This window comes from Mustela erminea, chromosome 19 (assembly GCF_009829155.1).
Source record: "Mustela erminea isolate mMusErm1 chromosome 19, mMusErm1.Pri, whole genome shotgun sequence".
Lineage (NCBI taxonomy): Eukaryota > Metazoa > Chordata > Mammalia > Carnivora > Mustelidae > Mustela > Mustela erminea.
This window is the reverse complement of record NC_045632.1, coordinates 58,725,922-58,738,936: the sequence shown is the minus strand read 5'-3', so window position 1 is coordinate 58,738,936 and position 13,015 is coordinate 58,725,922. Positions and strand designations below refer to the sequence as shown.

Here is a 13,015-nt window from a genome sequence, read left to right as displayed (position 1 = left end):
AGCACCAGGCCCCCTTTCCTGCCATAGAGTGTCCTCCTGGGAAGACGCATGTCACCTTCCCCTGGGAAGGATGTGCGTGCTCTGGGTGGCTCTGAGCTCCCTTCTTTGGATGGGCCGCTATTCGGTGGCCTCTTGGGCTCCGGCACGCGTGTGGGGGGTGTGGGTGTGGGAGAGGCTGACCCTGCCGCCCGTGGCTGACTCGGTCCCCCCTCCTCTGTGGCGAATGCTCAAGATCGTGAAGAAGGATGAGTTCTCCACCAAGTGCAACCAGACGGACCACCACAGGATGTCTGGTGGGAGGCAGGAGGTGAGTCTGTACCCCTTCTGTTCGCGGGGCACGGGCGTGGGGGCGAACGGTGTCACATCGCCAGTGTGCGCCCAGCGGAGGGCCGTCTCCCCGGCTCAGCCCGGTCCGTGCGTCTGACCCTTCGTCAGGGCGTCCCGTGCACGTGTCCACGCGGACAGGCTTTCATTCCCCGCCGCCCCGCGGATTGATCGAGCCCAGGAGGAATCGTTCCCTCTGACGGGCTCTCCTTCGCCCCTTTGGCCAGCGTGCCCGAGCTGCTGGAGGTTCCTTCTTGGGTGTGAGGTGGCGGGGAGCCTCTGTGTCCTCCCCACGGACGGGCTTGGGGCTGACTCCCGGGTCTCGGCGGTGCTGCGGGGAGGCTGGTCTCTGAGCCACACCCGCGAGTTTCTTGGGATTTCCTTTTATCTGCATGGGTGCTATCTCCTCACCTTTGAGTTTGCCTTTCTGGAGGATCCAGGTCACACATACGGCCATTCCAGAAAGTTCTTCAGAAAGCTGGACTTCGGGGGCGCCTGGGTGGCTCAGTGGGTATAGCCTCTGCCTTCGGCTCAGCTCATGATCTCAGGGTCCTGGGATCGAGCCCCGCATCGGGCTCTCTGCTCAGCCGGGAGTCTGCTTCTCCCTCTCTCTGCCTGCTTGTGATCTCTCTCTGTCAAATAAATAAGAAAGCTGGACTTTGGAAAAGCAGGGTCCTTGTTGAGCTGACGGTTACTCGTTGGCTGCGTATTTCTCAGGTTCTGAGTCCGACAGCTTCCCCGTGAGCTGCGGAATTGCAGGGAGGCGCGAGGTAAAGTCACACACACGTGTGTGTCTGCAGAGAGCACAAGGGCTCGTGGGAATCCCTTGAAGGGAGACGAGGCCCTGTTTTCTCACATGCTCGGCCTGTGACGGTGACGGCCGGGGCCGACGCACTTTTCCCGCGTGACGGTGCTGGGGACGAGGGCTCGCACGGTCGTCATGCAGGCGGGTGCTCTAGGCCGCGTTGCGGTGGAAAGGGCCAGTGTGTTTTCTGAGAACAGCAGCCCCTCAGCTGTGGACTTAAAAAGCCATGCAATGTATTTCTGGAAATACACGCACCGGGATCCGAAAAAAGTCTTGCAAGCCGCGTCTGAGCGGGCTCCGTGGCTGTGAAGCGGATTGCTGTTGTCTCTGGCCGCAATAGCCCTGACCTGAGGCCTTCATGGAACGTAAGAGCACGTGCAGCCCGGGTGGGAGCAAAGCTCTGCTGGTCTCGGGACCGTGGCGTCCGTTTGCATTTCTGTGACGGGGACCGAGGCCGTGGTCGGGGCTTGGTGCGGGGCTCCCTGCGGCTGCTCCTCTGGGACGCGCTTGTTGGGAAACCGCCTCGCGGCTCTGGGTGCTGCTGTGTTTCTGGTTGATTGATGGGAGCTTTTTTCCTCTTAGAAAATCAAAATCAGGCATGAGTTGCCAGTATTTTTCCTCATGTTTTGTCTTTTAGTTTGGCTTATCGTATATTTTTTATCCAGGAGTTTCTCTGTTTTTGTTCTTCTGTAGTCAGAGGCGTCTGTCTGTCCTGCGGAGTCCGTCCGGGGAGGCCGGGCTGGGAGATGCCGCGTCTGCAGGCAGAGCAGAGGGGAACTTGCCATCTGGCCCTCGGGTCGTTTTGTCCATCGCAGCTGCCCCTCACCTCTCACCTGCTTTTCTCTCTGTCCCTCCCCTGTCTTGCCCCTCAGCCGTCTGGGGAAAGGGTCTCCTGCCACTTCATGAGTCCGCCAGAAATGTCTTCACTTCCGCGCGGAGTCTTTGGGACCCAGGGGAGTGGCGTCAGGCCCCAGGGAGAGAGGACAGGCCGTGGGGGGACAGTGCCATGTTCCGGATCACTCTGCACACTGAGCTACAAGGCTGAGCCCTACCCTATGACTCCTTGTGCTCTGATGGCTGATGGTCATTTAGAATTCTGGGGCCGCATGGTGCCCCCAAGGGAATGGAGGGCTCCGGCGGCCAGCAGGGCTAGCAGGGGAGCAGGAGGGTGAGCGCAATCTCCTCCGCGGAAGGAGGGAGTCCTCTCATGCCCCCGGGAGCTGGCCCGGTGCTGTGCCCTCCTCCAGTCTCCGTGACACTGTGTGACAACCCCATCTGGAGGCCGTGTGCCCTGAGAAGTGCTGGCCCCAGACCCGCTGGGTGTGCTGCCCACGAAGGAGCCCGCGAGTCTCCCTCCCTTGCCCTGTGAAGGCCACAGCTGCCCTGCAGGTCTCTGGCTGACGCGCCCCGTCTTGCTCACCGGCCCTCCCGCTGCTCACCCCCAGCTCCAGTCCCGGGCTTTCTGCCGCCGTGTCCAGCTCTGAGTGCCAGTGCAGACTGCCGTGGCGTGATCGGATGCTCGGGCTGCGGTTGCCTCCACCGCCCTCACGCTGCCTCTGGGTGACCTGTGTGCTTTCACCGTGCAGCCCCTCTGTGGGGCTCCCCCAAGCCTGCCCGGCCTCGTCTTCCCTGGCCTCCTTCCCAGGGACGGCAAGGCCCAGCTGGCACATTCCCTGCCCACCCTGTGCCTGTCCAGCCCCGCACCCTGAGGCTTCTGAAAACGGGGGCCTGCGAGGCCGAGCAGAGCTGGGAAGAGAGGAGGAGGGAGGATGGGAGGCCGCAGCCTGCGGCGCCCCGCTCGTGCCTCCCCACCGGGCCGTGGGCGTCTGCTGGCCGCGCTCGTGCCTCCGGACCGGGCCGTGGGCGTCTGCTGGCCGCAGCCCTGCTGCCTCTGGTGCGTCTGTATTCGGTCATACAGAGAGGCTGTGGCACTAGACTCCTGTCTCTGTCTCATGCTGAAATGATACCTTCTTGCCCTGCAAGGTAACTGCAATCTAAGTGCATCTAATTTGAGTCTTTTTTGTTTAGTTTTGTTTTTAAAGCTTTTTAGCGCTTCCAGAAATATTTTCCAGTCTCACTAGAATTCTTTACTGTCTTCATTTTTAAATCACGTTCCATCCGTTATCCGTGGGGCGATGGCGTGAGTGAACCTGCTCTCCTGTGGCCGGACATGGGGTTTGTGCTCCCCCTGCTGCCCTCCTGACCTGCCCGGTGACTTGCTCTCTGAGAGCCTCAGTCCTCATCTGTGAAATGGGGCCATGCTGTCACTGGTGGCACGTGAGGGGTCTGGAGACTGAGAGGACACGTGAACGCCTTCACACCATGCTGACCGCCTGCAGGTGTCCCCCCTGTGGCCCCTGCACTCTGCAGAATCTTCCCTGGTGTTTGGACCATACGGAAGTGGAGTTGCCAGGGAAAAGGCCCTGAAGACGTTCCAATTTCTTGTCACGTGTCGTTAGTTTCCTGGGCCTCCTCGACCTCCCACCAGGGTGGGTGAGCCCCGGCCTCCTGTGCTCCGGACGGCCTTCGTCTTGGCCGTGGCGGAAACAAGCCCACTTAGCCCGTGGCCCGGGGAGTAGCTCCGACTGCCACGGGCCAGCTGGGTTGCTCAAACTGTAGACCAGGGAGGGTGTGCGCACCCGTCTCCTGGGCCGGTGCGCACACGCAGGTGGTGGTTCCCCGGAGCCGGCACCCGGTGAGCGAGCTCGGGTCCATGTTCTTCCCGTCTTGCGTGTTCCGGGCCCCTGTGATTTCCTTGGGCATGCGTCGCTCAGGAGGTAATTTCGTAATGAACATATCTCCGAGGTCTGTGTTCTGAGTAATCGGGTCTGGTATTTGGGTACTGGGTAATGGGTATTGCTAATGCCTCTGACCTTTCCGGGGGAAGTAAATAAGATGATGACTCCTCACAAGCCGGGCTCGGGGCGCGCAGCGTGTCTGCTACTCCGCACGGGCGCGTCCGTGACTCGCTGCGTTAGCTCCCTTCCGTTCCTGGCTCTTCTCAGCCGTTTGCTTTTCGGGGCCTTGCTTCATCTGAGTGGACGGGTTTGAAGTCTAATGTGCCAAGTTTTTTCTTGTGTGATTGTTTTCTGTCTTAGAAGACTCTGCCTGTCCCCAGGCTGCAGAGTCTCCTCTTCAGAAGTTGGGTAGCTCCGTGCTGTGTTTGCGTCCGCAGTCCGCCCGGAAGTACTTCCTGTGTGTGGTGTGAGGCAGGGATCGTGGTTCCTTCTCTCGGTGTGGATGTCCAGCTGCTGGAGCATCGTTTGTGGAAGAGACTTTCTTTCCCACGGGTGGACTGGCTGTATTTGTCGGAAGGCAGCGGACCAGATAGCGGGGTCGGGCTCTGGGCCTGCGTCTCGTTCGTTGGTGGTTACTGACCCCGGTGTCGGTACTGCTGTCTCGGCTCCTGCAGCTTCAGAGTGAGTCAGAGGTGATCTCGGTGCGGTTCCTCCAGCTTCGTTCTTTTGCATGATTGTTTCGGACGTTGTAGGTTCTTTTCACTTCCCTAAGAATTTCACAATTGTCAGTTTGTACAGAGACCCTGGTGGGACTGGGGCTGTCATGGCGTTGAGTCCTCGGATGACCTTGGAGAGAACTGCTGGCTTGGTACCGGGAACTCCGGTCCACGGGCACGTGTACTGTGGGGTGTCTCCGTTTCCTTCCGCCAGGCCCGTGGCTGTCAGAGAAGGGGTCGCGCATATGCCTGCTAACACGTATTCCCAGGTCATAAGTTGTTGGAGGCTGCTGGAAATGGGACGTAAAGCCCTCCGTTGTTCAACTTCGTGCTGCTGGTATAGAGACGCGCAGTCGGTCGTAGGTAACGAGCTTGAGGCTCCACAGCCGTGTGCTCTCGTCGCTGCGCTGAGGGGTTTCCGTGTGCGGCCAGGGTTTGTGCGGGAGCACACTAAAGGAACCTAGACGCTGTAGCTCTCCTGGTTTGTCGTTGTTCAATCACGTTTGCTTCTGTTCGTGGAGCTAACTCAGGACGGTCCTTAGAAACACTGTATGGAGCTAGGAACCGAGCTGTGGATTAATTACAGATTCGTGACTGAGCTTTGGGGACACGGTGTTTGTACAAGCTCCCTTGTCACAGATCAACTTCCTGAACATGTCACATAACTGGGAAGGCACGTCTGCCCCACCCCGCCACCCCCGCCATACCTGTTTTGTTCATCGCAGTGGCAGAAAGCAGCTCTGGCCCATGAGGCCAGCACGGGGGTCAGCGACAAGAGTCCTGCTGTGCTCCCGCTTTCCTAGAAGCCCCTGAACCAGGCTCGGTGTAGACAGCGCATGTCCTGTGAGTGGCCACAGAAGTGAGACTCCTGTGGCTGCTACCTGGGAGCTCTGGACACGGGCTGTGGCCCCAGCCTTGCCTGAAGGGATCCCACGGTCCCTGTTGTTGCCTGTTGACGTCTGGGCCCCTGTGCTCTGGCAAAGCGAGAGCGTGGCCCCTTACCTTCCTTTGGTGGCTGAGCTCCCCAGGAAGGAAGTCAGGGACTCGGAGAGCAAACTGTGGGAGCCCCCGTCCTGTCCAGCCTTCGCCTCCGTCCTGTCCGCCCCGCTGGGACTTGGGCACTGCTGTGCCCGCGGCGTCACCCCAGCTGTAAGAATACTCAGTGCCACAGTGAGCAGTCCTCCCTGCTGGTCGTGGCGTTTTCGTGACCTGTGCTCTTTTGGAAGGAATTCCGAACGTGGCTGCGGGAGGAGTGGGGGCGGACGCTGGAGGACATCTTCCACGAGCACATGCAGGAGCTCATCCTCATGAAGTTCATCTACACCAGTCAGTACGAGTGAGTGCGGCCCCCATGGTCCCGTGAGCGCAGTCCCTGCCCCCTGCCGCCCCCTCGGTGTCGGTTTTCTGTCGGGTTCTCATCGCCTTCCAGCTGTGTGCTCGGACAGGACCAGCCCGTGTGCTGGGGCCTCGGGGTGGTTTCCCCACGTCTGCGGTGGGGGGAGCCCTCCTCTCTTAACTGCTCTTCCTGCCTCGGCCTCTGCCCCACGCCCTCTTCCCGGGACCCATTGAAATAGGCCTTGCGCGGTGACCGTGCCCTTCGCCATCTCCGGGGCTCCTGTGCCAGGCCGGCGGAGCGGGAGCGGCAGCCCCTCCCCCTTAGAGAGCGCCGCCCACCCCAGTTCCCTTGCCGTGTTGGTAGCGTGAGTGTGCGCCCCTGCTCAGCCCTGGTGGGATCCGAGCAGGTGTGAGATGGGCCCTGCAAGCGTTCGGGGGGGCGAGGAACACGGGTGCCCCCGCTCCGCCCGGCTGTGCTCGGCTACCCTGCCCTGCCCTTCCTCACACGGCAGCTTGGCGAGTGAGCTCCGTACTTGGGCCTGCCCGCCGAGCCGCTCTCATGCCACCGGTTCCCCCCACAGCAACTGCCTGACGTACCGCCGCATCTACCTCCCGCCCAGCCACCCGGATGACCTCATCAGACCCGGCCTCTTCAAAGGCACCTACGGCAGCCACGGCCTGGAGATCGTCATGCTCAGCTTCCACGGGAAGCGTGCCCGGGGCACGAAGATCACGGTGAGTCTGGGCGCTGCCTGGCGGACCCCGCTCTGTGAAGTCAGTCTGAGCGGCTGCGCGGTATCGAGGCTCAGGCTGCGCCCCGGCTGCTCAGGGTGGGCTCTGGACCCCTGGTAGCCTGCACCGGGGAGTGGGCTGGGAATGCTGATTGGGAGTGCGCCCCGCCCCCCCGGCCCCCCCCCCCCCCCCCCCCCCCCCCCCCCCGCCTCCCAGACCCACTGAACCAGAATTTGCATTTCACAACCCCTCCAGGGGACTTGGAGCATTTCTAGGGTGGTTTTATCTGCGGCTCCCGTCCTGGCCACACGCAGAATCCCTGGGGATGTGAGAAAACCCTGAGGCTGAGTCCCTGGAGACTCAGGGACCACGGACCATGGGGGCCACACTCACTCTGATTCAGTGGAGAGGGGCTCCCTGAGCGCCCCTGGTGGCCCTGAGGTGCGACTCCGTTGGAGACTGCCCGCACTGTTACACGGGCTCCCGCGGCCATCCTGGCCCGGCAGCTGACCAGCACAGTCGGAGGGCTGTTGAACAGAGTAGGGGTCTCGGACCAGCCGGACACCGGGCGTGCTCCAGGGGCCCCACCCACACCGCGCTCACCTGCCATGTGCGTACTTGGGGTGTGCTTCTGTCTGGCACACTCACGTGTCCTGGGGCGCAGCGCCTATTCTTTGTTCTCAGGGAGCTGTGCTCTTGGACTTGGGTTGGCAGGGCCCGGCACCCTGGGATGGCTCCTTGCGTGGAGAGCCCAGCACTGGGGCCCCCAGTGGGGCCGCCGGGCCTGCAGGTTCTCCCAGGTTCAGGCTCAGGAGCGTTTGCGTGTCAGGCGGACAGGTTGGGGCCTGCGTTCAGGTCTGCCCTGCCGTCCCTGGGAGGGTCTGTGCCCTTCTCTAAGCCCCAGTGTTCTAGAATGGGAGCTGTTCCGCACCAGGAGGTCCCAGGTGCATGCAAACCAGTCTGCCGGGTGTCTGTGTGCCTCTCGAGGTCACTCGGGTGCCGTCAGCCCCTAGTTTCGAAGACGCCCTCGCAGACGAGGTGTGCGCCGTGGGCACGTGTTTTTTGAGGACTTCTGAAACGTTCTTACATCAGAAGGGATGCCGCTAAGTCCGTGGGAACGCTGGAGTGAGCTCGCAGGGCCGGGGGCGTGATCGTGGCAGGAACCATGCAGAGTGTGTGGCTGCCATTCCCTGAGCCCCGCTGACGGCTGCGTGCTCGCTCCGCAGGGTGACCCGAACATCCCCGCCGGGCAGCAGACGGTCGAGATCGACCTCAGGCACCGCATCCAGCTGCCTGACGTGGAGAGCCTGCGCAACTTCAGCGAGCTCTCCCGCCTCGTCCTGGACGTGCGGGAGCGGCTGCGCCAGGAGCAGCAGCAGGAGAGCGGGCTGGAGGACGGCGGGGCCGGAGGACGGCAGAGCCCCCGAGAGCCCCAGCAGGGCCCTGCCCAGCCCGGTGCGGAGCTGCCTGCCGAGAAGGTCGGGGAGGCCGGGGGAGCAGAGGCCGCGGGTGCCCAGCCCGGGCAGGGGCAGCCGTTTGTGTTGCCCGTGGGCGTGAGCTCGAGGAACGAGGACTACCCCCGCACCTGCAGGATGTGGTAAGAAGTGGGGGCGGGGCGCAGCGGGCCTTCCGGGGAGTCCGGCCTCCCCTCCCGGCGTGGAGACGGGCTGTGGGGGCCGGCTCGGCACTGGCCAGTGTGGGGCTCCCTGCACCCGGGCGGGGAGCCCCTGACCGCTCTGTGTGGGCCCCAGCTTAGGCTCGAGGACAGCGCCCTTCCCTGGGCTGCACAGACTTCGGAGGCTCCCGACCTCTTCCCCCCGGGGAGCCTCCAGGCTTACTAGAACCGCCGGGCTGGAGGCCTCCTCCTTCCTAGTGCCTTGTGTTGCCTCAGCGGTCAGGTGAAGGGTAGGCAGGCGAGCCTGCGGGTGGCCTTGAAAGGGGCCAGTGAGGAGGGGGCCCTTCTGCACCTGTTCCCCGGGGAGCCGGCTTGCGCAGAGGGCTGGCGGCACAGTCCTGCCCCGGGGCCGGCCTGCTCTTGGCTTGACCGCGGCTCTTATGGTTTTGTCTTGGGCCACTGTTCTCAGCTGCTCAGGCCCCCCTGCCCCGGCCCTCTGCACTTCGGGGCTTCTTAGGTGTCAACGAACCAGAACAAAAGAAACCACAGACTCGGGTCCTCCGTCGCACTGGCCACATTTCAGGTGCCAGCAGCCACGTGTGTATTTGGACAGTGCAGGTCTAGAACGTTCCGTCCCTGCAGAAAGTTCTCCTGCACAGTTGCCCTAGGGGATGTTCTGAGGTGATGACCTGTCTGTCTCCTGGCATCATAGCTGCCTGGCCTCCATGTCTGTCCAGTAAGGCGGAAAGGTCTGTTTCCTTGACTTCGGGACTGATCGCTGGCTCGTGCCGGTGCTGGTGGTCTGACTGGCGCGTCACATGCGGCATAAGTGTGGCCAGGGCTCTGACTCCCGAGGGAGGATTTAGGTGTCTGTGTGGGCTTGCTGGGTACACTGGTTCTGAGTACCCGGTGCCAGTTCAGGGGGTGCCCCCCACACCAGCACGCAGTTCTCCACGACGCCAGCTTGGTGTCCGGCCACTGGACTCAGTCCTGACGCCGCCCCCAGAGATGGTGTCAGACCCGGCAAGACTGCCTCTGTCCCCTCAGACACCGAAATGAAGTCGTCAGCCATGCTTGTGACCAACCAGCTTTATGTCGGGGGTCCCCGCGAGCTGCTCAGGTTCCATTCATGTGCTGGGGCAGCTCACAGAATTCAGGCAAACACTATGTCTGCCATTTCGTTGAAGGAGCTGAGAAAGGACGCCGGTGGACGGCCACAGGCGGAGATGCGTAGGGTCCCGCATGCAGCAGCTTCCACCCCCGGGGACTGGGTGCTCGTAGGGGTCTCCCACCTGGGAGCTCCCCGAGCCCTGTACTTGGGGATGTCACGGAGGCTTCCTCACAGAGGCCTGGCCAGTCGTCAGCTCCGTCTCTAGCCCTTCTCCCGTCTGGAGAAAGGCAGGGCTGCTCGAGGTTCCAGGCTTCCGTTCCTGGCCCGTCCCCTCCTAGTCGGTCCCCTCCTAGTGTTACTGTCCCTTAGGACTCTCGGGTTCGGGAGCTGGTGCCAGGCCCTGGGGCAGAGGTCAGCACACGTACTCTTCTGTGATCTCCCACCGGGGAGATCCGTGTCATTTTCCCTCATGTTACACAATTACCACAGAAGTGGCTGAATTCGGGTTTTCCTAGAGGAGGCATACAGGTGGTGTTCCAGTGTGATTCCGACTGTTGCGAGCGGTCATAAAAGAGAAGGGCTCTGCTGTCCTCCTGAGACTGGACAGCTTGCGGTGTTTCGTGGCCGGTCTGCTGTCCTCCTGAGACTGGACAGCTTGCGGTGTCTCGTGGCCGGCCGAGAGCCCCGTGGGCTCCGTTGGGTGCTGTCAGGCCCGCCCTGCGGTGAAGGCATGGGGTGGGCTGCACACTGGCCTCGGGACCTGGGAGGGGTGTGCTGTGGCCCCTTCCCTGCTGGATCTGAGTGTCTGCGAGGCCTCGCCGCAGCGCGGATGGGGGACGTGGCTGTCCCCAGTACGAACCTCAGCCGCATCACTGGCTCCCTGTGGGTTCTGGTGCCACTTTCTGCACCCGAGAGTCCCGTGAACCACACACGCTCAGCACAGGCCCGTTCCCCCTCCTGCCCAGCGGAGCCTGGGCGTGGTGGCTGGAGGTCGGGGTGCTGGGCGCCGTTCTGTGTGCTGGGAGATCGGGCCGGCTCCTGGCTCCTCGTTCTCTCTGTGAGCCCCAGTTTCGGGGCAAGAAAGACAAATGTGTCTCATCTCAGTCCCACGTTGCTCTTGAAACCTGAGCCTTGGCCTTACGGGCGTTTGAAAGTCCTATAGTCTGAGTGCACGACAGTGACAGTGACGCGCCAGTACGTCTGTGGTGACTGCACTGGAGTCGTGGACGTGCTGACGCAGCTGTCCCGGGAATTGAGGTTTCGGTACCGGGGCCGGCTTTACGAAGCCGGACTCCGGAGCAGAAGTACAGGGCGGGGTTGCCCGAGGCCCCCTTTCTTGGGCTGGGTGAGCTGGTGGGAGGGCGGCGGGCGGCAGGTCAGCCTGACCTGGGCCCACGACTCCGCGCACTGGCGCTTCGAGTCGCTTGCCGGTCCGGACCATGGGCTGTCTGGGGCTCCGGGACGTGCTGCTTCCAGGTGGCGGGGCGGAGGGCCGGCCCGTGGTGTGGGGACGCGGCAGCAGGGGGCCGCGGGGGCAGGACGGGGCCCAGCACGCTCCTTCCGGCACTCACTCTCCTCCCGGCGCTTTCCCTCTTGTCTCGGCACAGCTTCTACGGCACAGGCCTCATCGCCGGCCACGGCTTCACCAGCCCCGAGCGCACCCCTGGGGTCTTTATCCTGTTCGACGAGGACCGTTTTGGGTTCATCTGGCTGGAGCTGAAATCCTTCAGCCTGTACAGCAGGGTGCAGGCCACCTTCCGGAATGCAGAGGCGCCATCCCCGCAGGCCTTCGAGGAGATGCTCAAGAACATCCAGTCCCTGACCTCCTGACGGGCGGCCCCGGACCCTGCGCCTGGGAGAGCAAGCAGCATGCACTTTGGAGAGTCGGCCTCTGACCAGAGCACCCACGACGGCGGAGTCTCGGCCCAGCCCCCCCCGGACTCTTTGTACAGAGTGTGTGATGTTCGCGCGTGTCCTGTCCGGAGCTCGTGGGAAGGCTGACGGAGCGTATCTTACGGAAAGAAACAACCAGGAGAGGACCGATGGAGACGCTGGCTGCAGAGTTCTGTGAACAACTCAAGTGGAGAAGCTGGGTTTGTCCTCGGCCTGCGGATTTCAGGGACAGCCCGAGCCACCCTGGGGGCTGCGCAGAGGCATCGTATGTGGGGACGTGCCGGCTGGAGGCAAGGGACGGGGCCTGCAGGCTGGCAGGGGCCTGGGGTGAGGGCAGTCTGGGTGGGGGGCAGAGTGTGCATAAAGGGAGCTCCGGGGAGGGTCTGGAATGCTGGGCCAGGACCCTGGACTGAATTCCCATTTCTCTACTAACCTGCTTGGATTTTAGACAAACGCCGTTCAGCTCTGACGGGCTGGGCAGCAGTGCAGGGGGCCCGTGATGCGGGCCATAGGCAAGGGTGGCTTGCTCGCCCTGGTCTCTGCAGCTTCAGAGTCAGGACCTTCGCCCCAGCCAGTCCCACGCAGGTGTTTGTTCGCACACCCCCCACCCACCTCCTGCCCACGCGCTGGCGTCAGAACCCCGAGCTCAGCCACTTGTCCCAGGACCTGCCCCGGAACTCAGCAGGGCCACGTCCGAAACAGCCCCGCGTTCCCCATGTGCAGGGCGCGCCCGGTGCTGCTGTTCCCAGGCCTGAGCAGCAGAGCCGGTGATGCGCAGAGGACCTTGGCCCCCCTCTGCAGGGCGCAGGGCAGCTTTCTAGACATCACGCCCATGGACGGAATGCGCTGTGGACACCAGGGCCTCTTGGGATCCTCCGAGGCGGGGACCCTGATGACAGGCGCTCCTGCGGGTGCTGTGCCTGTGTGTCCCGCTGACACCTGCTTTTGGGGCCACCGTAAGGTCTCTGCTGATCTTAGCGTCCCCTGAGAACAGAGCCCGGAATGCACGCGGACCCCCAAGAATTCGTTGCAGCTCCGCCTCCGGCCTGCAGAGAGCTGTCCTCACGCGCACCTTCCATGGGGGCGGCCTCACGGGCGAGGCAGACCGCCCGTCCCCTTCTGTGATGCTCATCCTTGCTGGGCGGACTGCGCCGGGCCCCCACACTGGGGGCGAGGGTCCCCAGGGAAAGGGGCAGCTTTGTGGTGCCTTCCTGTAGAGACCAACGTGAGATGTCCCATGAAACCTGTTCTCCTGACGAATTTCTCCCTGACTGGCCTTTTTTTAAAAAATAAAAAGTCCCTATTGCTCTAGCTTCAGTACTTTTGGCAACTCTTGGACTCCCTTTGCTTCCCGGAATCGTAGAGTGGGTGAGCTCTGGGCATGTCCCTAAACGACGGACTTGCGAGGAGGTTCTTCCCGGCCTCCCGACTCGGGAGGGAGGCAAGCCGAGAAGGGGGTTCCCTCTGGCCGGCTGTCGGAGACACCATGGCTCACGTCCCACATCCGTCCAGCAGGGCCGAGGCGCTGTCCCAGTTTTCGTGTCTTCTGCAGGACTGAGCCTCCAGGCGCTGTCACCCCACCACCCTTGTGGCTGTCACTGTGTGTCCTGTGGCAGGCATGGTGTCGCCGAGGCGTGAAGCCTCAGGGAGAACAGGGAAGGCCAGCGGGGCGTGCAGTGACCGCACCCCACGTTCCGCCCCAGCCTGCGGCCGCTTGTCTCTACAGCCCACTCAGACTGAAGATGA

General features: G+C 62.8%; 1 protein-coding gene across 3 annotated transcripts in view; it reads left to right on the top strand.

Annotated features, from left to right (window-relative positions):
• Positions 1-12,589, top strand: part of FBXO31 (F-box protein 31) — a 39,749-nt gene extending 27,160 nt beyond the window's left edge. For all 3 annotated transcript variants that reach the window (XM_032324956.1, XM_032324958.1, XM_032324957.1), the window contains 5 exons: positions 233-307; positions 5,810-5,919; positions 6,500-6,653; positions 7,877-8,247; positions 10,984-12,589. In XM_032324956.1, the coding sequence (XP_032180847.1) occupies positions 233-307; positions 5,810-5,919; positions 6,500-6,653; positions 7,877-8,247; positions 10,984-11,206 (933 nt within the window). In that variant the 3' untranslated portion in view covers positions 11,207-12,589. The remainder of the gene's footprint in view (positions 1-232; positions 308-5,809; positions 5,920-6,499; positions 6,654-7,876; positions 8,248-10,983) is intronic.
• The last annotated feature ends 426 nt before the right edge of the window (positions 12,590-13,015 follow it).